The 27,527-nt window shown below is 38.9% G+C and overlaps 1 protein-coding gene across 1 annotated transcript in view; it reads left to right on the top strand.

Annotated features, from left to right (window-relative positions):
- The first annotated feature begins 1,149 nt into the window (after positions 1-1,149).
- Positions 1,150-27,527, top strand: part of LOC131060878 (kinetochore protein NUF2 homolog) — a 52,520-nt gene continuing 26,142 nt past the window's right edge. The window contains exons 1-4 of the mRNA XM_057994289.2: positions 1,150-1,815; positions 2,148-2,238; positions 2,717-2,896; positions 16,896-16,985. Coding sequence (XP_057850272.2) covers positions 1,436-1,815; positions 2,148-2,238; positions 2,717-2,896; positions 16,896-16,985 — 741 coding nt within the window. The 5' untranslated portion in view covers positions 1,150-1,435. The remainder of the gene's footprint in view (positions 1,816-2,147; positions 2,239-2,716; positions 2,897-16,895; positions 16,986-27,527) is intronic.

The raw sequence follows: 27,527 nt of genomic DNA, 5'->3' as shown, positions 1-27,527 counted from the left end.
CAACATGATCATGCGTTTAGTAAATCTCGTGCAATAGTGAAATTTGAAGCTTTTGCAAACTTCTTGATTTGTACTTTTGAGAAGATAATGTAATACAAGGGTATTGTTCATATATCATAATACTCTTATAATATTACATAACTATTATATATACTAGTTCACAATATCATGACTAACACATATATGACGAATGCTAGTTATTAGCTATCTAGTTCTCTGTATGGAATTGACAATGCTTCCATATGTTTTTTCCTCTTCAATAACATAGCTTCTCATTGTGTTTCTCCAACAAATTAACTATCTCTATAGTTATCTCCATGGAGACAATGGAGATTGCCTTAGAAGTGTCTTTCTTTTTGAGCTTAAATGTTTGTAGTTCCAAAAATTTATTTATTTTATCTCTCTTTTTAAGTTAATGGTGTTGTTTTGGGGGCTTATGACCTTGTTTTCATGTAACTTATATTCAATTGGAATTCTTGGTTTCTTACTAGTTAAGCATTTCTCGAACATGTTGAATAGTTTTGGGCCTCATTTCAAAATATAGATCTTTACTAATGTAAGAATCATAACTCTCATAATAGGGAAGACACAATCACTTTCATCTTGTGTATTCATGATCTTCCTAGTGATAAGTTATAACCAATGTCTCTGTTAATTGCATAGAACATAGTTGGCACAATTTTAGGTCAAAGACTTATTGAGAGAATAATTTTCCCTATTGCAATTTCCTTCAACTTACCATTAACCATGCAACATATATCTACAAGAAATGATGTTGGTTGCAAGAGGGAGAAAAAATAGATATTGATTGCATCTCAATTACTAATAGAGTTTCTCTTTACGCATGTATCATAAATCCAAACACATAAATGTAAGAAAAGACCCTTTCTTCACTATTCTTCATCAAGATGCTCTTGAGGTCTTCAAAAAGATCATAAGAACCAACCTCATCAATATTGAATCAATAGTAAAAATCATGTGTCCACTTTTCTCAATATTGAAATCAAGCGTCTATTGTTTTCTACCAGTACAACAAATTTAAGGCTGTTGAATTTCTTTGTCTTGAATAAGTTTTATAAATCCTAATATCACGTTTTTTCCCTTTATACCCAAATAGCATATAATTTGAAAGGTTTATTTCATCAGGTTTGAAATGAAGGAAAATCTTTCTGCCGTTTCCCGCTCAAATTTTGAAAGGAAAGGGCGCGCGAACGGATAAAATTTTCTTTTCATCGTCTGTCATTTTTTACTTGCAAGAAATTGCAGTGGAAAAGAATTTCAGGGCAAGCAAGGGCCGAAGAAGAAATCTCAGGTGGGGAAGGGCAACCTCTAAATCGTCCCATCATTATAAATTGTAAAGCCTCTGAGAAATCAACAAAAGATTTCACCCTACCCGATTGAGTTGTGGCTCAAAATATCGCAGCACGAAGCCAGGATGCCTCCGTATTCATTCCCCATCTTGGGTATCAAAGAAATTGTTAACAGCTTGGCAAATTTGGGGATCGGCTCGGTAACTGCCGACCAACTAATGAAAATAAATTCAGAAACTGCTGCTTATATGTATGAATGCCTCGCCAAAAACATAATGACGGACGGTTCAGGCCGGGACGACCAGCCGTTATTCTGTGGATTAGAGGTCTTAGAAGACCTGGAGCTGCATAGGGATTCCGTGGGCATAATAAACAACATTCGGAAAGTACAAAAAGTAATGCGTGCTTCAGGGGCCCATGACTTCTCTTCCAAGGACATTTTCAAGCCCGACCCCCAGCGCACTGTCAAGTTCTTAAGCGCATTGATCAATTTATACTGCTACAAGTAGGGGCTATGGATGATTTTACTGGTCCAGATTCGTTATTTGACTGGTTTTCTGTATGCCATTTGTAGAAATTTTCCGTTGATTTCTGCAAAACCTTCTCTCTTCTCTTTGGAAATTTGTCCTACTTTTGTACTGGACATGCAAATTTTGAAGGAACTTGAAATTTATTTTTTTGGTTCGAGCTATCTTAAGTTATTACCTACTGATAATGCCCAGTTTTTATAAAATTATTACCCGGCATTCCCAATGTCTGCTGCTCTGTAACGTTTCTCTCTCCTCTCGAATTGTTGTTAATGGCTCACCTTGATTTTGTTCTGTTTCCGCACTGCAGGGAAGATAAATTAACACTTATAGGTTCGACATTGCAAGAAAGCGATCAGGAGCTAGAGAAAGAAATTCTCCTCAAAAACAGGAAAAAAGAGGTTTTTCTCACACTCTTCTCTCTCTCTCTGTCTCACATAGAGAGGTATTCTCATTCCATCTTCTACATATTAGCTTTTTTAAGGGTGTCTTTTTGGCAAATTTGAAACCCTAGGAGTGCCTACGGTAGCCTGCGCCAGTGCCCTCACACAGAGCAGGCTCCACGAGTGCTTAGTTGCAGCAGCACTAATCACTGCACCAGCCGAACTCAGGTTACAGATCGGTTAAGAACTTAAGACCCAGAGACTAAGGGCTATCCAACTCTTTGCTGGCTTTTGATCCTTTATATTTGTGCAGCATAGACTAGGAGGATGATGCCGCAAAGATTAGAATCTGAGACATTATTGTGGCAATGCCCATCCATGCTTAGTTTAGGTCCATGGGACTAGATTTTTAATAAGTTCTTTTGTATAGGTTTTGTAATGGTGATGAAATTGTGCTACTAAGTTTAATTTCTTTTCAACTCTTGCATTTTTTCAGTTGGAGCTTGAATTGGCAGAAATTGATGCAGAGAGGCAATCCAAGCAGCCCCAGATTGAGGCATTAGAGTCTGAAATCAAGGAGCTGAATCAGAACATTTTAGCCCTTAATAAACAACAATCCAATTTGCAAGCAGAAGTGCAGACTCTCAAGGAGAAAAACATCGGCTATAATGACAAGGTAAGATTTTCCATTTTTTTGGAGTGTCCATTTGAATTTCATACAAATCTCAGGGTTAATTGATCTTTAAAAAAGAGAAATGAAATCATACACATTTATGCTTTGTGCATTTGACTGCATGCCCAAGTTATGTGCAATTCTGGAAATATGCATGCCAATCTCAAGATGTGTATCCTGCTAAGCATGCTACATTGGAAAATAGCAATGCATCAGTGCAAATGTTTCACAAAATTATTGCAATACGTTAATAACTCGATGAAAATTTATTGTATTCTATGAAAATAACATCTAATGTTAGCAAAAAAATTAATGTAGCTTTCTTATGGCAATGGGTGTGAAATCGGCTGCATTTACATTTGTTTAATTATATATTTTTTTGATAATTAATGGGGTATCTATAGGGGACTTTGCGCAAAAAAGTATGAGAAATAAATACAGCTAAAATAGTCATAATGATTGATAAACAAGAAGTATAAAACTTGGCATACAAAAACCCACCACCAAAAACATCCATCAACCAATGGTTACCAGCAGCAAAAGAAAAACAAAAAACATAAAAAACAAACTCCTTGTAGACGAGGATTGTTAGCACCTTTCCAAATCCCTAGCTACGAGCACCCTAGGCCTTAACATCCATCACCGCCACTTGCAAGCTTGGAACCTTATTTGGCATCAAGGGCCACAACCTCCAGATGTGTCCAAACTAGGGAATTTGATTGTGGAACACCATGTCTCTTTCTTGCACACAAATCAATCTATCATCATCCCTCCAAGATAGTGTCAATGGTTTGGAAACTTCCAAGTTGTTAATTTTTGTAACATCGGTCGTGCTATTTCATGATTCTGATGTATTAATCTGATTACATGTTAACATATATACTAATAGATTAACTATTAGTATATACGTTAATAAATGATGAATAAAACAAGATTAAATTATTTCATTCAACCAACGGTTACACCGTTACATGTTATCGGGTTGTAAACAATTCTTAACAAATGGCACTCCTTCTGATCGGGTAAGTAAATAATGCTAGTTAACGTGCTGTGGTGAGAGGTACGTAGGGAAGAGATGTGTCTTCCCACGTGGGAAGACATATTTCTTCACTATGTAACCCCTCATCCACTTATATAACATACATACATTGAGGAGGATGAACACACCGAAATCAATAAGTGTGGTGTATCCTTCAAATCACACTATAGCAGATAAAATACAACTTTCAGATCATATCTCCATCTCTCCTATCTTCTTGATCACAAAATTTCAAAAGAACTTAACATGGTATCAGAGCGAAGTTAAGGAAGATCATATTAAAATTCTGTAACAATCTCATAGACTTTCACTCGACTCTTACTAGATCACATTCCTATAATCCTAATGGCAATCGGAGTTAGGTTTGAAGACTGATTAGATGGAGCATCAAATTTTGTATCTTGGAAATTCAGGATCATACTTGTTTTGAAAGAAAATAAAATTGACTCCCATGTCAAAAGTGAAATTCTTGAACCCTCTGATGATACAGAGGAAATTCAGTGGAGCAAGGACAGTGAGAAGGCTCTTAAGATAATTGTGGATTTAGTGAGAGACCACATTTTGCCAGTTATTTCTAAATACAAGATGACCTTTCAGATGTTCAAAGCACTAGTTGACATTTATGAAATCAACAACACTAGCAGGGCTCTCACCCTAAAGAATCAACTACACCATATAAAGATGAATAAAGGAGAAAAAGTTACATCCTATTTCTTGAGGATCACTGAGCTTAGGGATCAACTATCCACTATTGGACATCTAGTAGACAACAAAGAATTTGCTATGATGGCCCTAAATGGACTTCCTACCTTATGGGAATCGCTCATTCAAGGAATCAATGCTCGTTCTAAATTTCCTAAGTTTGATAGATTGAAAACCGATTGCATTCAAGAGGAATCTTGTCTTGTCACAAGAGGAATAAAACAAAACAATGGTAATGAAGACATTCAAGTTCTAAACTCTAATTCCCTTAAGAAAGGAAAGAAGAAGAACTTTAAGAGAAAGAGGGACAATAGCTCAAATGGAAAGAGGTCTTCAAAGAAGTAGAGAGACATTTCTGAAGTACAATGTTTCAGATGTGACCAATATGGGCACTATGCAATGAAGTGCCCAGACAGGATCAAGCAACAAGCTTCAATGGCAAAAATTAAGAAAGGGAGTGATTCCGAGAAGCTAGTCTTCTACTCAACCCTCTCTAGTCAAGTCACCTCCAGTTCCAACACATGGGTGATTGATAGCAGAGCATCTCGACACATCACTGGATTTCATGAGCACCTACATACACTTGTGGAAAATTCAAATGAAGAAGTGACAATTGGTGATGACTCAAATTATCCAATTATGGGAATAGGAACCTGCAATATCAACTTAAAGTCAGGCATGTCCCTATAGCTGACTGGAGTTCTATTTGTACCTGGTATAAAGAGAAACCTTGTCTCAGTTTCTGCACTTGAAGATAAGGGTTACGGATTAACCTTTATGGAAGGAAAGGTACTTACTTGGCCAAAGAACTCCACCATCAAGAAAGCCCACACCATTGGAGTAAGACAAGGGAGCCTCTACAGACTTTGCACCACTCCACCTCTAGCCTTGATTCGTGAGACTCCAGATTCGAATGAACTTTGGCACAAAAGATTAGGGCACCTTCATTTCCATGCCCTACCTAAGATAGAGAAGATGGTGATTGGCTTACCCAAGCTAAGTCAAAATTCTGAAGGAGCCTGCAAAGGGTGTGCCTTGGGAAAGAATACTAAAGGGTCTTTTAATTCTAGCAACAGTAAATCCAAAAATGTATTAGAATTAGTTCATTCTGATTTATGTGGACCCATGTCTGTACCCTCCTTAGGGGGATTTTTATATTATGTAATATTTGTAGATGATTATTCTAGGAAGACTTGGATATATTTTCTGAGGTACAAAGAGTTTGAAGAAATCCTTTCTAAATTTAAGGAATTCAAAGCTCCTGCAGAAAATATGACAAGTAAGAAAATCATAATCTTAAGAACAGACAATGGGGGGTAATACACTTCTGATATGTTTAAAGATTATTGTATAAATGCTGGGATAAGAGGGAGTTAACTGTACCTTATAACCCACAACAAAATGGGTTAGCTAAAAGAAAGAATAGGACTATAGTAGATGCTGCTAGGGCTATGTTGTTTGACCAAAATATAGAAACCTCATTTTGGGCTGAAGCATCTAGGACAGTTGTGTACATTCAAAATAGATGTCCTTATTCTCTTCTTGATAATAAAACCTTTGAAGAAGCCTTTACTGGTAACAAACTCGACATAAGTCATCTCCGGATCTTTGGGTGTCAGTCTATATTCATGTCCCCAAAGAAAAGAGGTCAAAGTTAAAACCTTTTGGAAAGAAAGGAGTACTTGTTGGGTACAGTGAAACCTCTAAAGCTTACAGAGTATACATGCCTGGTCAAAGGGAAATTGAACTAAGCAGAGATGTCATATTTGAGGAAGACATAGCATTCAGGAGGTCCAAAAGCTCTAATGAATTAGAACACCAAGATCCTCCTACAATTCCACCCTTGAGATTCAGAAGGAGACCCCTGAAAATGCTGAGCATGAAGTTCAAAGCTTACCTTTAGAAGAATATTATCCCAAAACTAGCAAGAGACCACTTTGGGCTAAAAAGATTCTTCAAAAAACTGAAAATTATGCTGCTCCAAAGGGGACCTTCAGAGAAAGTAAGAGACCTAACCTATTTTCTAGTTATATTGCCTTGATGAGTGAGATCATTGATGCAGAACCTTCCTGTGTTGGAGATGTGCTCAAGCATCAAGTTTGGAAAGATGCTATGTTAGAAGAGTATCAGTCAATTCTGAAAAATGATGTCTGGGATATTGTGCCTAGGCCTAAAGGCAAATCTGTGGTATCTTCTAAATGGCTCTTCAAAATCAAACATGCAGCAGATGGCAGCATTGAAGGACAAAGCAAGGTTTGTTGCTAGAGGTTTCTCACAGAAAGAAGGTATTGACTAGGAAGAGACATTTTCTCTTGTTGCCAGATACACTTTTGTCCAAGCAATTTTGGCTATTGCAGCATCTAAAGGATGGAAGTCCATCAAATGGACGTCAAGACTACTTTTCTGAATGGTAAGATTGAAGAAGTTTATTTGGAGCAACCTAAAGGTTTTGTGATTCATAAGGCTGAATCACATGTCTGCAGATTAAAGAAAGCTCTATATGGACTGAAACAAGCCCCTAGAGCATGGTATGAAAGAATTGATCACTATCTCTTGGAATTAGGGTTTTCCAAGAATGAAGCAGTTCCAAATCTCTACTACAAGGTAGTCAATGGTGAATTATTAATTCTTATTCTTTATGTTGATGACCTACTAATTACAGGAGAGGATAATTGTATTTCTCGATGTAAGAAAGAATTAGCCTCTGAGTTTGATATGAAAGATTTAAGAATTCTTCACTACTTCCTTGGATTGGAAGTTTGGCAGTAGGCAGATGGTATAATCCTTAATCAAGGAAAATACACCATTGATATACTCAAGACATTTAGAATGATGGATTCTAGATCCATGACCACACCTATGGAGACAAATCTGCACAAGCTAAAGGAAACAACTGCAAAATCAGAGTTTGCAGATCCTACACTCTACAGACAGATTATTGGATCCCTTATGTATTTGTTAAACACAAGACCTGATATATGTTAGGCTGTTAATGCACTAAGTCAGTTCATGTGTGAACCTAGGGAAATACATCTTGTTGCAGCAAAGCATATTCTGAGATATCTTCGAGGAACTATTTGTTTTGGTCTGAAATATAAACATGTAGACCTTGACCTACATGGATTCACTGATTCTGATTAGGCTGGAAGCTTAGTTGACAAGAAAAGCACATCAGGATGTTGCTTCAGTTTAGGATCAGGAATGATCTCATGGATATGTAGAAAACTGTCTTCAGTTGCTCAGAGTTCTACAGAAGCTGAATACATTGCAGCCTCCATGGGAGAAAGAGAAGCTTTATGGCTTCGGAAATTGCTTGTAGGATTGTTTGGTCAGCCCTTAAATCCTACTATCATCTATTGTGACAATCAAAGTTGCATCAAGCTTTCAATGAATCCAGTATTTCACGACAGGTCTAAACACATTGAGATTCCTTATCACAATGTTCGAGATATGATGGAAAGGAATGTGATCTGACTGAATTATATTAGTACAGGTGATTAGATTGTAGACATTCTTACCAAGCCTCTCTCTAGTATCAAGATTGAACACTTTAGAGATAAATTTGGTATGGTTGAAAATGTTATTTAATTTTGAGATAGAGTCTCATTTATTCTGATATACTAATATATTTAAAGACGTTTAATTTGTAGACTCTTTTATTTGTCATGTGTGTGACTCCATGACTTCATGGGCCTTCTGTGAACATTATTGAAGGGTGACGACTTTTCAATAATGAACACGTTTCAAATTGATATTGTAAGGTGACGATTTTACAATTATCAATTTATCTATCTTGATGGATATCATGTGACTTGATATGTGTGGACATGTCATGATAGTATATATATCTCTGAGACATTATGGTAGATATCTATTGGTTGATATCATTAAATAAACCATAATTATGATAGAGATCTTCATGGTGAATATTATGAACATAATATTCGTGGACACGCCATGAAATCATTATCAATATGGTAGGCATCATGTGACTTGATGCCAGTGCACATACCTTACTTGATAACTATGAGTTATGGTGAGTATCATGAGACTTGATATTCATTGTTGAACCATATCTTTGAATATCACTATGGTGTGATATCTTTTCTCTTCACAATCAATGGATGAATTGTGATGTTTTCTCTAACATGAGATGTGTCCTCCCTAGTTAAGAGGGAGTGTTAATTTTTTTAACATCGGTTGTGCTATTTCATGATTTCGATGTATTAATCTGATTACATGTTAACATATATACTAATAGATTAACTATTAGTATATACGTTAACATATAATGAATAAAACAAGATTAAATTATTGCATTTAGCCAACGGTTACACTGTTACATGTTATCGGGTTGTAAGCGATTCTTAACAAATCGCACTCCTTCCGATCGGGTAAGTAAATAATGCTAGTTAACGTGCTGTGGTGAGAGGTACGTAGGGAAGAGATGTGTCTTCCCACGTGGGAAGACATATTTCTTCACTACGTAACCCCTCATCCACTTATATAACATACATACATTGAGGAGGATGAACACACCAAAATCAATACGTGTGGTGTATCCTTCAAATCACACTATAGCAGATAAAATACAACTTTTAGATCATATCTCCATCTCTCCTATCTTCTTGATCGCAGAATTTCAAAAGAACTTAACACAAGTAACCATCAAATTTTTTATTACCAGCCCTAAATCCTCATGGTTGGCGTTAACATCTTGCAACTCTTAATAGATTGCTATAATCTCTTTGCTCGCCACACTTATACCCCCCACAAAGGTTGGTGGCTATAATTGTCACACTTTACCTTTAACCACCTTTTCTTTGACTTTAATCAACTTTGTAGGGCCAATGTAGCTTGTTAGAAATGCTTTGAAGATCTAATCCCTCAACTCCTCAATGGGATAGAAGGCATGAGCTTCTACAATTCATGAATATAATAATATTCTAGCTTTTGGATTTAATTGCGCTTGTTTTTTTTTTGCATCGATTTTTTGAACCACGCTATTCTTTTGTCATCCTAATTGTGAATCATGGATTGTTATCCAAAATGTTAGTTGAAAAAAAACCAAATATAGTAGTGTTCCACGGAAACACGTTTCCCCCCTCCAGGCCCAAGTCCCCCCTCCCCCCCCGTCCTCGAAACCCATCCCCAAAACTTTTTCCCTTTGTCCCCTTGTCCCCTTGTCCCCCTTTCTCCTTGTCCCCAACGACCGTGGAACACTGAAATATAGTTAAACCCAAAAGTTAGAATATTGTTATTCTTATAGAAATCAAAATAGAGAGTTTTGTAACAAAATCAGTTAGAAATGGAGGCTTGAATAGCTCACAAAAGACTTATCCAATGTTGATGTGCCCATAACACACTGAACAAATTTTAAGGAAGTTGAATCAGTTCAAAACCACACATAGGTTCTTGCTGGACAAATTACACCTAAGAAAGGGGTCTTAGGCTTTGAGTGAACAATTTTGAGTCATTCATCCACTAGAATAGAGTAGAATTGTACACACAATCACCCAAGCCACTAAAACAACTAGCCACAAAGTCAACAAAAATTGAAAAAAAATTAAGTTCAATCATGGTAATAGTTCAGCTGTGCAGTTTTGGTTTGTGTATTTGGCCAAAAGTTTTTTGGAGTTAGGTTTGTTGGTACTAAAAAACTTAATAATTGTAAATATATACATATTTACAACCTGAAATCAAGAATATTAGACACAATACATATATTTCATCATGTTTTTAGTGTATAAACTAAGTTATCGGGTTCTTCCTTCAAGGGTTCGAACACCAAACCCAATCGTATCATTTTAGGGATGGGAGCATGTTGGGAGCAAACATTGTGCATCATTGTAACCTTGGGTTCCCTGTGGGTACCTTTAATGTAGCCACACCAAACTTGAAATGAAAATAAAAAAGTACTTTTTAAATATTTAAACATAAAAACAAAGCCTAAAAAGTTCCCCCAACCCCAAAGTGCACCTATCATATTTCTTGTTTGACAAAAAAAGCTATTTAGACAAACTCATTCTCGTTTTGCCAAATTTGCATTTGGAAGATTGATTGTATTTTTTTAAGCAGAAGGATTGAAAAGTGCTAGAGGGATGAAGAATTGGGATATAGCCCTTGAGTGCATCTTGGATGCATATATTATAGAGCTTGCTTCTAGAGTCAATGTAGATGAGGATGGGGCTCTTACACATGATTAACTGAGTGTGAGTGACACTCCATTTGCTTGTGGTTCAAAGCATATTACCAAGTGATGACCTCAATCTAGATGCTTTTGATGAAGATTGAATACCAGGATACAAATTTTGATTGTATTATTTCCAAAATTTGTAATTGTAATGCTTTTCATTTGAATAATCTTGGAAATATATTATATATGCTATAATATTGAAATTTTGAACTATTAATTGATCAATATTTATCACAATCATTTTTTTTTGCTTTGTAAGATGTTGGAGGTCACAAGGGGGACCTTCTCCCCATTTGACATATTCAACTTAGAAGCCACATAAGCCAATGAATCAACTCAAGTTAACAAAGAAGTCACATAGATGTCACTTTGGGGGATTCAAACATGGATATCCAACATAAGAACCTTATGGCCTTGCCATTTGAGCACAATCCCATTGACTAATATTTATCACTATCATTGATCAATGATGAAGTATCATATTATCAATGATTCAAACATCATTATTTACTATTTGCAATTTTGTATATTTTTATTTTTTTCTCAATATATATATATATATATATAGTTGTATTGTACTTAAGGTATAAATTAGCTATACTAGCATACTAGAACCCTACATAAAAAACAACTTAGTGTATAAATAATATAATATTGAAATTATAAATAAAGTCAATGTTAAGAAATATCAGTATATATTATTAATTTTAAAAATTAGTTATTGTGTAAGTTATCGATTCGGGTTCGAGAAGGGGTTCAAGGACGCGAAGCTGGTTCATGGGTTTGGGCAAATTTTTTTTTTGCCTTTTGGGTTCATGGGTTGGGTTCGTCCGCACACACACACACAGATATATACACACATACATACATATTATATGCAAAAATTTAAAGAAATATACAAAATTACAAATCTAGATACATTTAATAATATGCTACTTCATCATTCATCAATGCAAAATGCCAATTCAATTGATAGTTAAGAATTTCAATAATATCATATTATGTCATATACTCATATGCCATATAATATATATCAATGTATCATAGATTCATATATGTCCAGGTTCATGATTTAAATAAAATCATTAAAATTACAAAATTGACAAATCAAAAATAATAATTGTCTTCTATCTTCAATGTTCATCAATCATCAAAAAGATCTAGATCAAGATCATCATCATTTGCTCCAAGTTCAAATTCAAAATCATTTGAACCCAAACAAGTGCTACTCCCACTAGCTCCATCAGTTGTAAGTATCTCATCATCATCATTCAAAGTGACTCTAACCAGATCATCAACAGTTGCATCCAAGTTGGTACACTCGGGGGTTACATCCCAAAGCTTCATTGCCCCTTCCTTGTATTGTTGTCCCTTATGTGTTAAAAGATGTAATGGAATGAATATAAACCAAGTCTTCTGCTCTTTTTGAAGCCAACCGGTTATGCTTCATTCAGTGGATAAAGGAGTATGTACTCCAATTTCATTCAGCAACAAAAGCAGAAGAACTTGCAACCTATTGAAATTGGAGAGAAAACTAACAAAACTTAAAATTAAAAAAATGCAAAATAAATTAAAGAATGTTAAAAACTTAAAAGCTAAAGTCTACAATACAAATGTTAATATTTAAAAGTAAAAAAACTTATTTGTGATAGTATCTTGATTGCAAGAGGTTGGAGGAACATAAAATTTTGACCATGGAGGTACCACCATGTAACTCCATCGATTTTGGATTGGTCATTAATGGCACAAGGACTATGACTTCTTCTTGAGATAAACAAACCAAACTCTTTCCTAACACTTTCCACCACTTCAAGATCACTGTAGAGTCTAGCAAATGCTCGCTTGTACCCAGTAGCAACTTCAAAATCTCTATATGGCCTGGTTCTCCTTGGCAAAGAAAGTACTTTGTTGCTATAGTACATGGGAGATAAAGCATGTGCAAGGAGGTGCAATGGCATGGTCATCTTGTTCCACTGATGATGAATGATTTGTTCCACCTTTTTGAAAAATGCTTCTTAGGGGTCATTGTCTCTTTTTGCTATTATGACTTTGATTTTTTCAATCATGGTGTCCATGCCATTATAGACTTCCTCCAAACATGTTGCATCTGTATTAGTATACCTGAGCATACTCATGATAGGCTTCCTTCAATACATATTCCACATTATCCCACCAATTGAGATTCAAGATCAATGACCTAATCTTTTCGGCCCTCATTGAATTTGATTGCTTCCAAATAACCCATTGGTTACTGATAACCATGGCACTCAATGCCTCTTTCACCTTCAAAAGTCGGCTCAACACTATTGTATGTGATGCAAATCGGGTCTCAACAACGCATGTTCATGTAGAAAATATGTCAATAACACGTCTTAAAAAATTATAAAATAAAATTAAACGTGGCATAAATAAAATTAAATAGACAAATTAAATTTACCTTTAGCAATTCCAACCTTGAAAAGCTCCTGAAAATGACTTGTGACATATGGTGGTTTGTCACAAACATTTGGATCTCCTCACCCTCTTGGTAGATATCCTTCACCCACTCTATTTGAGTGCTAATTGCTTGCATCACCGAGTTGAGGGAGTGTACGGTGCATGGTGTTGAAAAAATGTGTGAATACTTTGTTCAACCAAAGCGCCTGCAACCCTACAAACATTTGCATTGTCTGTGATGACTTGGACAACATTTTCATGTCCCACCATATCTATGGAATCAAAGAGGATTCTAGAAATGAATTCTACATCTTTGAGCTGCCCCTCACAATTAATTGCCCTCAAAAAGATTGCTCCTTTATGGGACATTGCAATAACATTTAGCAAAGGACGGTTTTTGCAATCCTTCCATCCGTTAGAAACAATAGAAACACCTGATTCAACCCAAGAATATCTAATTGGTTTCAATGATTGCTATACAAAATTCTTCTCTTTTGCCAATAAGGTAGTGCGCACCTTTTCATACCCAGGACTTGTGAAACCAGTAGGTGCATTATTGAGTGCCGTCACCATCTCCTGCCAATATGGTGATCGTACCAAGTTGAAAGGAAGACCATTGGCATAGAGGCAACGTGCAATTTTTTTGCGCTGTAATATCTCTTGATTCCATTTTGAATGCTTTGTCCAATGGGCCTCTTTTGTGGGAAAGAAGGGAATTTTCTACTTCAAGTTCATCTTACATAGCGGGTATCTCCAAGAAAGGGTGATGGGGGGCCTTTTTTGGTAGTGTATGATCATCAGGTAAAGTCATTGGGGTTTTGCTTTTAGATAAATTAGCTCTTAGTTTTTCTCTTGCTATAGCTTGATCAATGTCTTCTTGTTCTCTAATGAATGCTGCTATTTGTGTTGCAGACAACCCTTTCTCATCTGGTCCTACACACATTTTAATCCCTTTCCCAGCAAGGCCACAAAAGTGACGTTTCACTTGATAATACGAGCACCTATAATTGGTTTTACAAAAAATACAAGTCCATTCATATCCCCCACCTCCTGGAAGTTGTTGATGCATTGTAGTATAATTCCATAAAGGAGATCCTCTATCAACTTTAAATTTTTGGTTTTGAGACTTGTAATCCCCACCCACTAAACTTGAACTTGCTGCCATTTTGTTTTTTTTGCTATTATAAGAAATTAAATATTTTTAAATTAGAAATAAAAATAAAAATGCAAGATTAGACAATGTAAAATCTAATGGAAGTATGAAAAAACATTATAAAAAATAATAGAACTTGTTTATCTTTTTCTATAAAAAAACTTAAAAAATTCGTTAAAAGATCAAAGAATAGGGATAAATGCTTACCTTAAGTGCTTGAATCTCCTTTGTGCAAGCTCTCTACCTTTGTCAAGCACTCCACGAACAATCTCCTTCGAAAATAATCACTTGCCCTTCAAAATGCCAAAATGAAACCACGAGAGAATAGATGAGCAAATGAAGTTGTTTTAGGTTTCAAATGTATTTAGCAAGGGGCAGATTAGGGTTTTTTGCTTTAAAAAGGCAATTTTTTTTTTTTTTTTAATGTTTAAAAGTCACTTTAAGTGACTTAACCCAGCCGACAAACTTGTGTTCACTTGGGTTCGTGCTTGGGTTTGCTCGGGTCCGAACAAGGTTCACCCTAGGGATCCCCGTTTGAACCAGTCACAAACCCAATGCGAATTGGGACCCACGCGGACCCGGTACGTGTTAGGGGCTCTAGATTGGTGAACCCAATAACTTAGGTTATTGTAGACATCTATTGACTTTTCATCATTCGTCATTCCAACATTTATGGTAATACTCCAACAGGATAAAAAGCAACAATGGTTTTAGATTTTAAAGTTCCAACACTTTTTAGATTTTAAAGATTGCAACATTTCCAATATATTTTTCTTCTTGTGATTGTTAATATTTTTCTTCCCATGAAATTTTTCTCTCCACATTGACATTTTGACTCGTGATATATTTTTATAAAACATTATTCTTCCTGTGTAGTCCTGAGTTGGCCTAATGTTGGACTCTTGAAAGAGAGGTCGCAAACTCAAATCTTGCAAGGGGTAGGGTATGTATGCTTTGTTTTGAAGCATAGTTAGGTGCCTCTTGCATACTGGGAGTATGGGGTAGTCCCAAGTACTATAAGCCATATGTAAGCCCAAAAGTAGATTGCTTGGTATTGTGGACTATAAAAGATTTCATTTCCATTCTCATACTAAGCTTATGATAATAACATTCGTCTTCTTTTGATTGGATTTTTTCTTGTGCCTATATTTATGCCTGTGATTTACCTCTATGTTTGGCTGTTGAGGGTTTTCACCCTCTTGAATTTTCATTGTAAAATGTTTGGACAAAAACAAAATAGAGATTTTCAACAAGTTTAAAGCTGGTTTTCAAAGGTCTTGGCAAGGCACATGATTTTTTGTTGGGTTCTTCATGGACTAATGGAAGTTTATTTGAGACGAACTCACATTCCTTTGTATGCACCTTAATAGAGGCTCTATGTGAATGGGCTCCAAATTCATATTGTTATAAATCAGACCCAAATCTAGGCATACTAGGGACAAAACCAATAACATAGCAAAAAGATGAAGCCACCAAAAAACCCAGGGAAATGAATGTAAACCACCACCTGGCTGGGGGCTGTAAAAAGGCTGCAAGGTGAGTGAAATAAATTCTCAAATGTGCCAGCATGGGGGATATAAACTTACTATCCCATTACTCATAAATTCACAACGGGGAGGATCCCACCTTGTACCACTAATCCTCAACAATGACAAAAGAAAATGATAAGGCGAAGGAAACATCTCAAGCAGCCATCATTAATTAAACCCTAATGCTTTGGTTGGGGAGAAATGAAACATTGCATCCATGTTATATTGGCAAAAAGCCAAAATGATGATCAATCGCTGGCCAAATATCAAACCTGCCATTGTAAAGGATTGAGAATGGCATCTGATCAATACCAACATTAGCAAGAAAGTCTATCACCAACTTTGAAGTAATGCTTAAATTGATTATTTGAGGACTTTTGTGGAATCAAAGCTTTCTCAAGAAAACAATGATTTTACTGGCTTGGGCAAAAGCCTTTCTTCAGCCCTTGAATGACAATGGAATAATCCCCCCTCCACCACAAGCTTTTTACAATTAATCAAAGAAGCCATACCAGCAACTGCAGCTTCCCACTCAGCCCTGTTATTCAACTTGTAACTGAGAAAATGAGAACCTGCTAAGCCGGGGTTGCCTTTGGGCTTTCTGAGAGAGGGTTTGCTGGCCTTTCCCATATTGTTATGCATTTTTTGATCTGGCATTAATTCTGTTTATGCCTGTTTTTAATTTCTTTTCAGAATTTTGATATAGCTTAAATACAGATGTTAGCTCATTGGTGCTCTTTTGTCTTACTAACTTACTAAGTATGTGAAAAGTATTTCTAACAGCTTATTGAAGTGAGCTCTTTTCATGTGTGCTGAAATAGAAACTCTAAATTTGTCTCTAGTATTATTTGTTGGTTTTTTAAAACGAGACTGAGTAGAGTTTTTGTGTTGGTGAATGATGATCAGTGGTGATTGTAAATGCCAATTTTTTTTTTGTTTGGTTGCAGATTAGAAATGCAAATTTTTTGCTGCTACAGAAGACCCAAGAAGCTATGCAGCAGCAGTCTCTAATAGTTCAATCACCAGACAAGCTTCAGGTTTTGACATTTGAAAGAATAGAAAAATCTTTTATTTCTGGTTTCTGGTAATAATTTATGGATTGATAATTTGTCTAAAAAGAATCAATTTATAATCTGTGTTCTTATCCTTGTTTGGAAAGTGAAATATTCTAAAAATTTATAGTTTGCATTTCAAATTTTAAAGTTGTAGATTGTGTGATTAAAATTTTATAATCATATATTTGACATGTAGATTGAGTGCTTTTCTTGACAAAACATAAGATATTTATATTTACAATCATCATGTAGCCCAAGCTGAACAAAAGTGAACATCAACATAGATCACACATAAATTCGAGGCAATACAATATGATTAAAATTTTAAAATTGTATGATTAATGTTAAATTTTTTAATTTACATTATTTTAATATAAGAAATTATGTTTGTCAATGAGTTATAAATCTCAAAACTAGTCTTATGGTCTATAATTCTGTTGTCGGGAAATATGTATATCTTATGTTTTGGTAGTAATGTTATTTGTTAGTAGTTAGTTAGCCGATGGGTAGGTAGTTGGAGTCGCCATGGTTGTGTCGCACCCCTTCGGCTGTTATATATTGTACTACCTGCGGGTATTGAAGGTGTGTTGTGTTACGACAGATAATACTATGAGCATTGTATACACTTTGAGTTATTAATGGAAAGCTTATTCTCGTATTCATGCTGTTATTGCATTGTTTATTTCTGTGTTACTTCTGTACTCTTTCTGTTTACCCAGTGAGGCAAACATTTGACGCTGTTGCTTAGACATACTCGGGAACGGAGGGAGTGGATGGCGCACAGGCACGATGGGCCTACCCGTTGGTGAGATAAACCCAGAGGCCGACGACGCGCAAACAGAGCTCTACAACAGGGAAGACACTTTGACGAGGGAATTTTCAATCCTGCTCCAAGTAGCCATCGAGACCTATGTCCGAAGAGAGGCCACAGAGGCTGAAATCCCACCAAGTGTTGTTTGGACAACACTAGAAGTTAGCTCGACAGTAAATCGGTTGATGAACCACCTCCCCCGGTTGCTTGCACAGGCATCACTGGCGCAACGAACTCGCTTGGAGGAAATTGCTCGGGAAGAGCGACACCAACAAATCCTCCAACAATACGAAGAAAGCAGCCGTCAAGAAGCGGAGTGGGATGGCACGACGCCAAGAAGGAATTGAACCCTGAATCCCATAGGGATAAAGGAACATTCTATATTCAAATAAAGGTGTCATAATATTGACACAAGTTGTATCTGATGAAATGATTTAATATAGGAGTGTTCTGGTTTTATGTGTTGTTATTTATGGAAATGTACGGGAATTAATGCCCAACCTATTAAACAAAGATAGAAATAAGAAAGTAGAAATGGACGAGTGGGAGGCTGTGCAGAGGGCCTTGATTCTGGAACAACGAGTAGAGCGTAGACGGAGGCTGAGGCAACTTGTTGAAGGACGACCTGTCAAGGGTTGCCCGAAGGGAACCAAGGAGGTGTCATGGAGGGTGCAGAAGCCGAGGGAAATTTCTACGCGTCGCCAGAACACCGTAGGGTGAGAAGCCACGAAGAGTTTTTGGACAAAACAAGGTTACGGAGGAATCTAGTCGAAGAGACTCGAGATCAGTTCAAAAACTTATCCCTTACGCCACGAAGTGAGGATCACCAAAGTGAGCCAATAGTGGGCGCGGGTGAGAACGAAGGGGAGGACAACCATACGGTTGTAGGTGCGACACACGGCAGGCAAAACACCGTACCCCTAGCCACCCACGCAGGACACATCAGTGCCGGAGGGAGTGGTGTAGGGGCACAAACACAACCACAACCACCTCTGGGGAGACAACCCCCATCGATGGCGCGAAAACAGAAGTTGCCCAAATTCAACGGAGATGGCAAGGATGACCCCGTACGACACTGCCGTACGTGTGAGACAATATGGTTAGCCAACCGGGTGGTTGACAAAGCTGATTGGGTGGTGCAGTTCCCTGCCACCCTGAGAGGGGTAGCCATTGATTGGTACTCTGACGTGGATAAAGTAAAGGTGGGAACATGGGATGGACTACAGAAAGTTTTCGAGACGGAGTTTCGACTCCTTCGAGATGATAATGAGATCGTGGCGGAAATATTAAGCACAAAGCAGGGAAAGCAGGAGACAGTGCGAACATACAATCGACGGGTAAAAGAGTTATTGGGAAAGATGGAGAACCAACTGGTTGATGGACTAAAGAAGAGATGGTTCGTGGAAGGGTTGTGGTCATCCCTGCGGAGAAAAATGAAAATTGTACCGCCCACCTCATACGATGGCACATACAACTGTGCGATGGATTTAGAAAGTGAAGGCAAAACATCGCGAAAGAAAAAGTACAAGTCCTTTGCAAAAGAGGAGTCCTCAGGAGAAAGCAACAGTGATGAATCATCAAGTAAGAAGGTGCAAGCTCTTCAAAAGGATATGCACCGTATGTTGAAGGAATTTAAGAACATGAAAGGAAGCATGAGTAAAAACGAAGACGTGTGGTGCACGGAATGTAAGGAAGAAGGTCACACAAAAGGCACTTGCCCGAAGAAGGCATTTTGCGAAATTTGCCAAATGTTGGGATATGCCGTCAAAGAGTGTCCCCACAACATGAAAACAAAAGGGAACCAAGTATTCTTCGTGCAAGAGCAACCCTCACTGTCCGTAGTAGCGGGCTTTGCCTAGTCGCAATTACAACAAAAATGGAGACAATGGAGACAATGCAACCCATACAAAACATACATCCAAGACACTTAAGGACGGGGTTGGGGAAGCGTCCCTGAAGTAGAAGGTTGAGATGTCGATGTCTGGGCCGCCAAGCGGGCGCGGAGCTCATAAACCTGCTGAGTACGTGCAGTCACATCACGCTTTGCCACCAACACTTTCTCCAAAGCCGTCTTCACCATATGCATGGCTTCCAACAACTCCTCTTTCGTATACATTGTCTCCGTCATACAGACCAATCGATCCTGCAACAGGCTCCTCTCGACAGTGACTGCATCCAACTCCTGCTGCGTGAGGCTCCTCACACTCTACTCTGTCGAAAGGCGAGTCTCCACCTCAGCCTTCTCTGCTCGGGCCGTCTCAAGTTGCGCCAACAACTGGGCCCTCTTTGCTGCCCACGAGGCCTGTTGAGTGGCCACATCCCTCTCCAACTCGACTCTAGCAGCCTCGCGGACTGCAGACTCATGTTGCGTATGCCTTAGTGCATATTAGGCGTCTTGGTAGACCTGCTCAATCTCTCGGACGACTACCATCACTCGACTTTCCACAACGGGCTGATGCACAATCCAAGCCTGTAGCATCTCATCCGTCTGAGTAGTCGGCCATCCCGGAGACTCAAAGCATGTAGCAAAGGTTGCCGGGCAGCCCACCCGCATAAACTATAGGACCCTCTCTAACTTCGCAACATCGACGGTGGTCCCACCGTGCGGTGGCAACACCGACGGTGTACCACCGTGCCGTGAAAACCACCGTGCAGTGGATACCACCACCCACGCAAGCAATAAAACATGCAGCAACCCCAAACACAAACATAAAACACACGCACACGCAGCAGCGTCGCCCAAAAGCAAACATAAAACGCATGCACAACCCCTGACAACGTAGCGCTCAAGCACATGGAAGGCATACACAACCATCCAGGAGGTAGTTAAGGTGGTTACGCAACCATACAGTTGTAACCAAGAAATCATTTACAAGGAAAATTAATGGAGTCGGCTGGGAAACAGAGTTGGAAGAAGCAGTTGCAGGCTTCCTCCAGTAGCAGCTAGATGGATAGAAATACCAGGGTCTTGTCGTCAGGCGTGCGAGTTGCAGACAACACAATTGATGCCAGCACAGGTCAGAAGAAAAAGCAGAAAGCACCACAACCTGCCATAAGTGGGAAAAATACATTAACACCTCAGAATATCACCTTCGAGGGCTTGAATGGGTCGGAATGCCAGAAATGGTGGTAGGACACTCCCGATGAGGATTTGGTGAAGCAGAACCTTCGTAAGGTAGAAGTGGAGTGGGCTATTCGAATGCTCGTGTTTCCTATCAGCGAGTATGAGGGTGCCCTACGGTTCATGGTGGACACCTTTGACAGACACACACGCACGAGTACTTTTGAGTACCTCGGGAGGGATGTCACCATATCCTTCAAAGTGGTGGACTTTACCAGAGTATTCGACATCCGAGGCAGACAGGGCAGGAAAATCGAGTTGAAGGCTAAGAAAATGAAGCGTGAGAAGGAATATTGGATTAAATTAGTATCCAAAAACTTGACGACAGCAGAGCTGGACAACGTGGCTAATGCCACGAAGGGACGAGGAATCCGTAAGACCTTTGTTGCAGAGGGCCACTGGCGGTGCATAATGGATGTCATTAAGAGCAGGTTGACGAGATCTGGTAGGGCGTCGGACATCGCCCTCCCTCAGATTATGCTCACGAACAGGCTTATGAACGACATTGTGTACGATTGGGTTGCATTGCTAGCAGAGCGAATGTATGAGTTCTTGATGATGCAACATCGCATGTTCTATATGCCCCACTATGCTATAGGACTGTTCTTGGAGGCCACGCGGGAAGCAGTGCCGGAGGCAGAGTTGGAGGTACGGCCGCAGGGTCCGTTGGCAGCAGGTGAGCCTCCTATCATGTATTGGAGACACCTTGACATTGGGCACTCTTCCGCGAAGCAGAAACGGACAGTAGATACGGCCTCAGGGGAACCTGATAGTGGGAGTGAGACTTCTAGTAGTACAGAGGATTTAGAAGCGGAGGATGAGGAGGATGATAGCAGCAGGGCGACGGAGGAGAGGGTCCTTTTTGCCCCACCCTTGCTATTGATGGGCACACCTGTGATGTCATTTGGAGTGGGAGGCACCTTTATTCCGGCATTTGGGCAGAGCCGCACGCCAGTTGCACTTGGCCCCATCCAGCAACAGGTAGCATCACCTCCGTCGAATCGAGCACCACCTTCGAGACCGGCCCCGACCATGGAGGCACTTACCGAAGACATGGCAGAGTTGCGTATGGAGGAGTCGCCACATCGAGTAGTGGTAGATGAGGAGCAAGGACTGAGGGAGGTGGTTGATACAGAGCCTTAGGTGCGGTTGGATGTTGTTGGAACTAAGGTAGTGGTGACTGTTTCTGCCTCCTTGTTGGAGGAGCCCATGGCTATGGCAACACACACTCCAGTCGCTGAGATGCAGAGAGTCTCGGGGATCCCCAGTACAGACCCATTGGTAGTGGCTATGGAGAGCTGGCTGACTCAGCGGTTTCAGATGACAATGGTACCACCTGTGGGAGCTGCTGTATTCTCACCTTGTCGAGAGACTCGAGCTAAGGTAGCAGACTTGGACAATTCCTCTGGTGAGACATGTACTAGCAGTTGGGAACGAGGCAGGAGAGGTTGTCTCTGCCATCCAGGGGCAGGGGGATGCTACACATCTAGTGACGGAGGAGGTACCTTCATACCAACAGAATGCGGTTGTATCAGGTCCGCCAGAGACTTCTGAGTTACTCCTTGGCGCTCTTATACAGAGGCCACTTCCATCATGGTCACAACCTTCAGAGCAAGAGGGGGAGGACATTGAGGCCTATTTAGTTGACATGGTGACGAGGGGTAGGCGAGTGGTGGCCACGGCCCAGACGCGAGCATTGCAACAAGTTGTGGTCGAGTTAGAGAGGGTCCTACAGTTTATGCGGGTGCGCTGCCCTGCAGCCTTTGCTACATGCTTTGAGTCTCCGAGATGGTCGACTACTCAAACAGATGAGATGCTACAGGCTTGGATTATGCGTCAGCCCATTGTGGAAAAACGGGTGATGGCAGTCGTCCGAGAGATTGAGCAGGTCTACCGAGACGCCTAATATGCACTAAGGCGTACGCAACATGAGTCTGCGGTCCGTGAGGTTGCTAGAGTCAAGTTGGAGAGGGATATGGCCACTCAGTAGGCCTCGTGGGCCTAGTTGTTGGTGCAACTTGAGACGGCCCGAGCAGAAAAGGCTGAGGTGGAGATTCGCCTTTCAACGGAGCAGAGTGTGAGGAGCCTCGCGCAGCAGGAGTTGGATGCAATCACTGTCGAGAGGAGCTTGTTGCAGGATCGATTGGTTTGTATGATGGAGACAACAGATACGAAAGAGAGGGAGTTGCTGGAAGCCGTGCATATGGTGAAGACGGTTTTGGAGAAAGTGTTGGTGGCGGAGCGTGATGTGACTGCATGTACTCAGTAGGTTTATGAGCTCCGCGCCCGCTTGGCGGCCTAGACACAGACATCTCAGCCTTCTACTTCAGGGACGCTTCCCCAATCCCCTCCTTAGTTTTGTCTTGGATGTATATTTTGTATGGGTTGCATTGTCTCCATTTTTGTTGTTAGTCGTTGGAGACGACTTCTTTTTTTTGGGGGGGGGATGATGTTGTCGAGAAATATGTATATCTCATGTTTTGGTAGTAATGTTATTTGTTAGTAGTTAGTTAGCCGACGGGTAGGTAGTTGGAGTCGCGAAGGTTGTGTCGCACCCCTTCGGCTGTTATGTATTGTACTACCTGTGGGTATTGAAGGTGTGTTGTGTTATGACAGATAATACTATGAACATTGTATACACTCTGAGTTATTAATGGAAAGCTTATTCTCGTATTCATGCTGTTATTGCATTGTTTATTTTTGTGTTACTTCTGTACTCTTTTTGTTTACCCAGTGAGGCAAACAAATTCTATAAATCTTTAAATGCAATACTTGGTTATTGTTGGCTAATAGTGTGTAGGTGGTTGAGGTAGTTGTTTGTTGTGAGCTAGGTGGTGAGTTGTTTGTTTGAAACTAAAATAATTTTCAACTGTTTGTTCTTCTCTTATTATAAGTGTTCCACGGAGTTTCTTGACAGGGGGACGGGTTGTAACTGGAAAGTGTTTTTTTTAAATAAAACATCTCTTGGACATCACCTCCTTGACACCGGGGACATTGACCAGACGCCCCCAATGTCAGGGGATGGTGTTTTTGAAAAAGGGGCTGTTTCTCTTCTTTTTTTTTTGGAAAAAAAGGGACTTAGGGGGATGTCCCCCGTCCCCCGGATTTCGTAGTAAATAATATAACAATAAATATAAAATAAAATAAAAATGATAAATGATAAATAACAAATAAATAGATAAAGAAAGTTAGAAATTTAAATTTAAATTCTGGCACCTTTTTTGTAACCATGGGTCCTATTTCCAGCTCATATATCTACAAGCCCTGGAAAATTATATGGGTTGTGGCATTTTCTCTGATTTTCCAGTTTGAAAGATTTGCACAAGGATGCAAACACTTGCTATAAATCCACTAAGGTGAGGAGAAATCCCAAGCCTCAATCATCAGACCTTTATTAGTGTTATAAGATTGCAACTTCATAATTATCCACTTACAGAACTCTGATTATCATTGTCAACTACTCCAAGGCTGAGCGTAATGGATTTCAGTTCAAATTGTTTGATTCACTGCCTTCTATCTGCAGGTCTCCTGCCTCTGATTCAGTCCTTGGTGACAACACCTTACAGAGGAACTTATTAGGACTGCAGTGATTTGAGTAAGGGCATAATAGTGGAGAGTTAATTAAAATTATACCCTAACAGTTAAGCGCCCAGCATTACCCCAGTTGAGGGTCACTCAGGAGGCGTGTGGTGGGATACCAGCAACCCTGGACCGTGCACCCAGCAATCCCTAAATTACACCAGCTCTGGACCAGCACAGCAGTAGGGTGTGACCAGGCAGCCAACGAACCCAATCCAGACATCATTCCACTGTTGTGTGGTTTGTGTTTGAGGGTTTCATTCCTCAAATCTGCTAGGTGGGCATGGGCCAGGGAGGAACACACCTTGGTGAGAAAAGACCCTCAGAAAATTCAGGTGATCTGCACCAGGCAAGTCACAGTCCAGTCCAGAGGGCAGATTTGAGAAGATTGGAGCTTCCAGCATTAGTGACAACCGCTATGATCACAAATTTCCAACTAGAAGGCCAAACACAGTGAATGGTAACTGATTCACACATCCAGTCATATTTAATTCTCTTGAAGCAGCAGTTTGTATGAGATTTGTAAGTGATCCAGATATTTTTTAACTCAGAATTCTAGATCAGTTGCCCTCTAAGTTCTGTGAATAAGAAAATTCTGTTTATCTGAGCATGTTGTTGTTGAACTAATTGATGGTGATGTGAAGTTTCAACCTGAATTAAAATTTGAGACAGATCATTAAACTCTAGGTACATAACAGGTATGAAGTTTCAACCTGAATGGTAATGCATTCAGACTAGACCTGCCTCCTTATATGAGAATGTATTATGTTGTTACTATGGAGGACTTACGTCTCTTTATACCTAAGTCACCGCATTTGAATTCGAATTTGGCAACCATTAAATTTGGATGAAATTCGACAGGGGCAAAAAATTCGAAAAAAAAATTCGACATTACATTCGCCTTATATAATTTAATTTTTTTAAATATAAATAATATAACCAATAAATTAAAAAAAATAAAAATTAATATATATTTTTAAAATTTAAAAACAAAACAAATACACTAAAATAACAAGTAAAAATAAAAAATACTATTTAGTATTTAATATATTACTCTAGTTGACAGATCAATAAGTAAAATAGAATAACGATAAATTAAATATACTAATTATTAATATTTTAAAAAAATAATTTAAATTAAAAGAACAATAAAACTCTCACCCGATAATAATAACAATATTAATATTTTAATAATAAAACTCTCACTCGATAAGTTGAAAAACAATAATACTTTCACGTTTATGAATATAAATGACATAAATGAACTTCGGGGAAACCTGTAGCGCTTGGGCAGGGGCTCAAGAATTCACAAACGGAGCATGAACAAACACAACCAACTTGTTGTGACGTTTTCACACATCACCCCATTGTAAATGGGGACCCCCTACTTTTTAGGTCCTCTTGGTCTTTTGGCTTTGGTTTGTTGGGTCTTTTCACATAAGTCTCGTCAATCTCCTCACTATGCAAGTGTTTGGGGGTCAGTTTGATCAAGTTTGCAGCTCGTGTGAGCAAATTTGGTTAAGTCGGGAGCTTGTTTTGTTTGTTTTAGGGTTTTGACATTCAAACCTGAATTTGAGGCCTTCCTTTCTGTTGATGTGTTTTTCATACACATGCGAACACAGAATAAAATACCCAAAAGTATCTTATCCTTTCTTGAACAAAGCTTCTCAAATGCTGAAGATTAGCTTAAGGTTCACTTAAGACAACTCCATGGTTCATAAATGTCAGGTCTTGACGTGTGGATAAGCACAATTGGTTGATGTGATTATGCTGGAATCACAAGGGGACTTACGTTGAATTGTTGAATGCTTGAAGCACTGTAACTTAGATCATCTAATGTTACAATCTGGTGATGCTTTTTGTCCTAAACTAGCTTGAATTGGAAAAAAGGGCAAAAGATGGAGGGTTGAGAAAGTCTATTCTAAGACCTAGAATGTAAGAAAATGGGTGAATGATTAGGTAGAATTCTACTGGGCGAGGTCTCACCATCAACTTGAACAATTTGACACAAGATCAATGCAATCTTCTAAGGGCATTTCAAAGATATTCGAATCAATACCATCAAGCATTGATCACCATTCAAGTTAAGGCATAAGCAGTGGATGTGTAACAATACGAAGTTAAGCTCATATCATTCCTGTTGACCACACAAGGCACACTTACAATCAGCAAGAGGCTAGTGGTATGGACAAAAGGGATTCCACACAAATGCATTCAACAAATTCTTCCATTCCATCTAATCACCATGAAAACAAAATGAGAAGTAGAACCATGAGGCTTGTTGAAATAACAAATTTCACCACAACTTCAATGAAAAGAGTATCTCATTTACAAGTCATAACAACAATTCTTCCTTCTCCTAATTTGCTCTAACTTCTATTCTATCTTCTATTCTATTCATCTCCTACTACTATTCGCTAGCTATTAACCTTTACAAATAAAGGACTTGAGCCTTTTATAATGCTCTCAATACAATTTAATGGCTCAGATCAATTCGAGATCAATAGCCGAGATTTTACAATGAAAACCCTAATTAGGGTTTGTTACAACAAACTCAATTTTGGCCAATGAAATAATTACATCATTTTGACACATGTCATTTCTAGAATATTCGACCAATGGATGATGAGGGTACGTGCCTTGAAGTTTGTGTCCTCACGGGCAAGTTAGGTACATTGAATCAAGATGTGCTGATGTGAAACTCCTTGATTTGGTGAGTGATGATTGGGATGATGACTAGGATTCCACTTTGACTTGCACTTGTAGGCTTGATAGATCATCATAAAGGAATATTTCTTGATACTCAACATTATCCAGCTTCAACGGTGATGATGATGATCTTCTAACTTTGATTAACTCTTCTGAAACTATCCTCTTGAATGCTTCAAAAATTGAGGGGCAAGGTATACTCTTAATTTTGAAGTATTGATATTGCCTTGGAAGGAACTCTTGATGGCACAACTGCTTCTCTGCTTTGGAATTCCTTCTTTGTGACTCCTTTCATGTTGTTGGT

Source organism: Cryptomeria japonica, chromosome 5 (genome assembly GCF_030272615.1).
Source record: "Cryptomeria japonica chromosome 5, Sugi_1.0, whole genome shotgun sequence".
NCBI lineage: Eukaryota > Viridiplantae > Streptophyta > Pinopsida > Cupressales > Cupressaceae > Cryptomeria > Cryptomeria japonica.
Note: the sequence above shows the minus strand (reverse complement) of the source record. Positions and strands in the feature narration are given on the sequence as shown.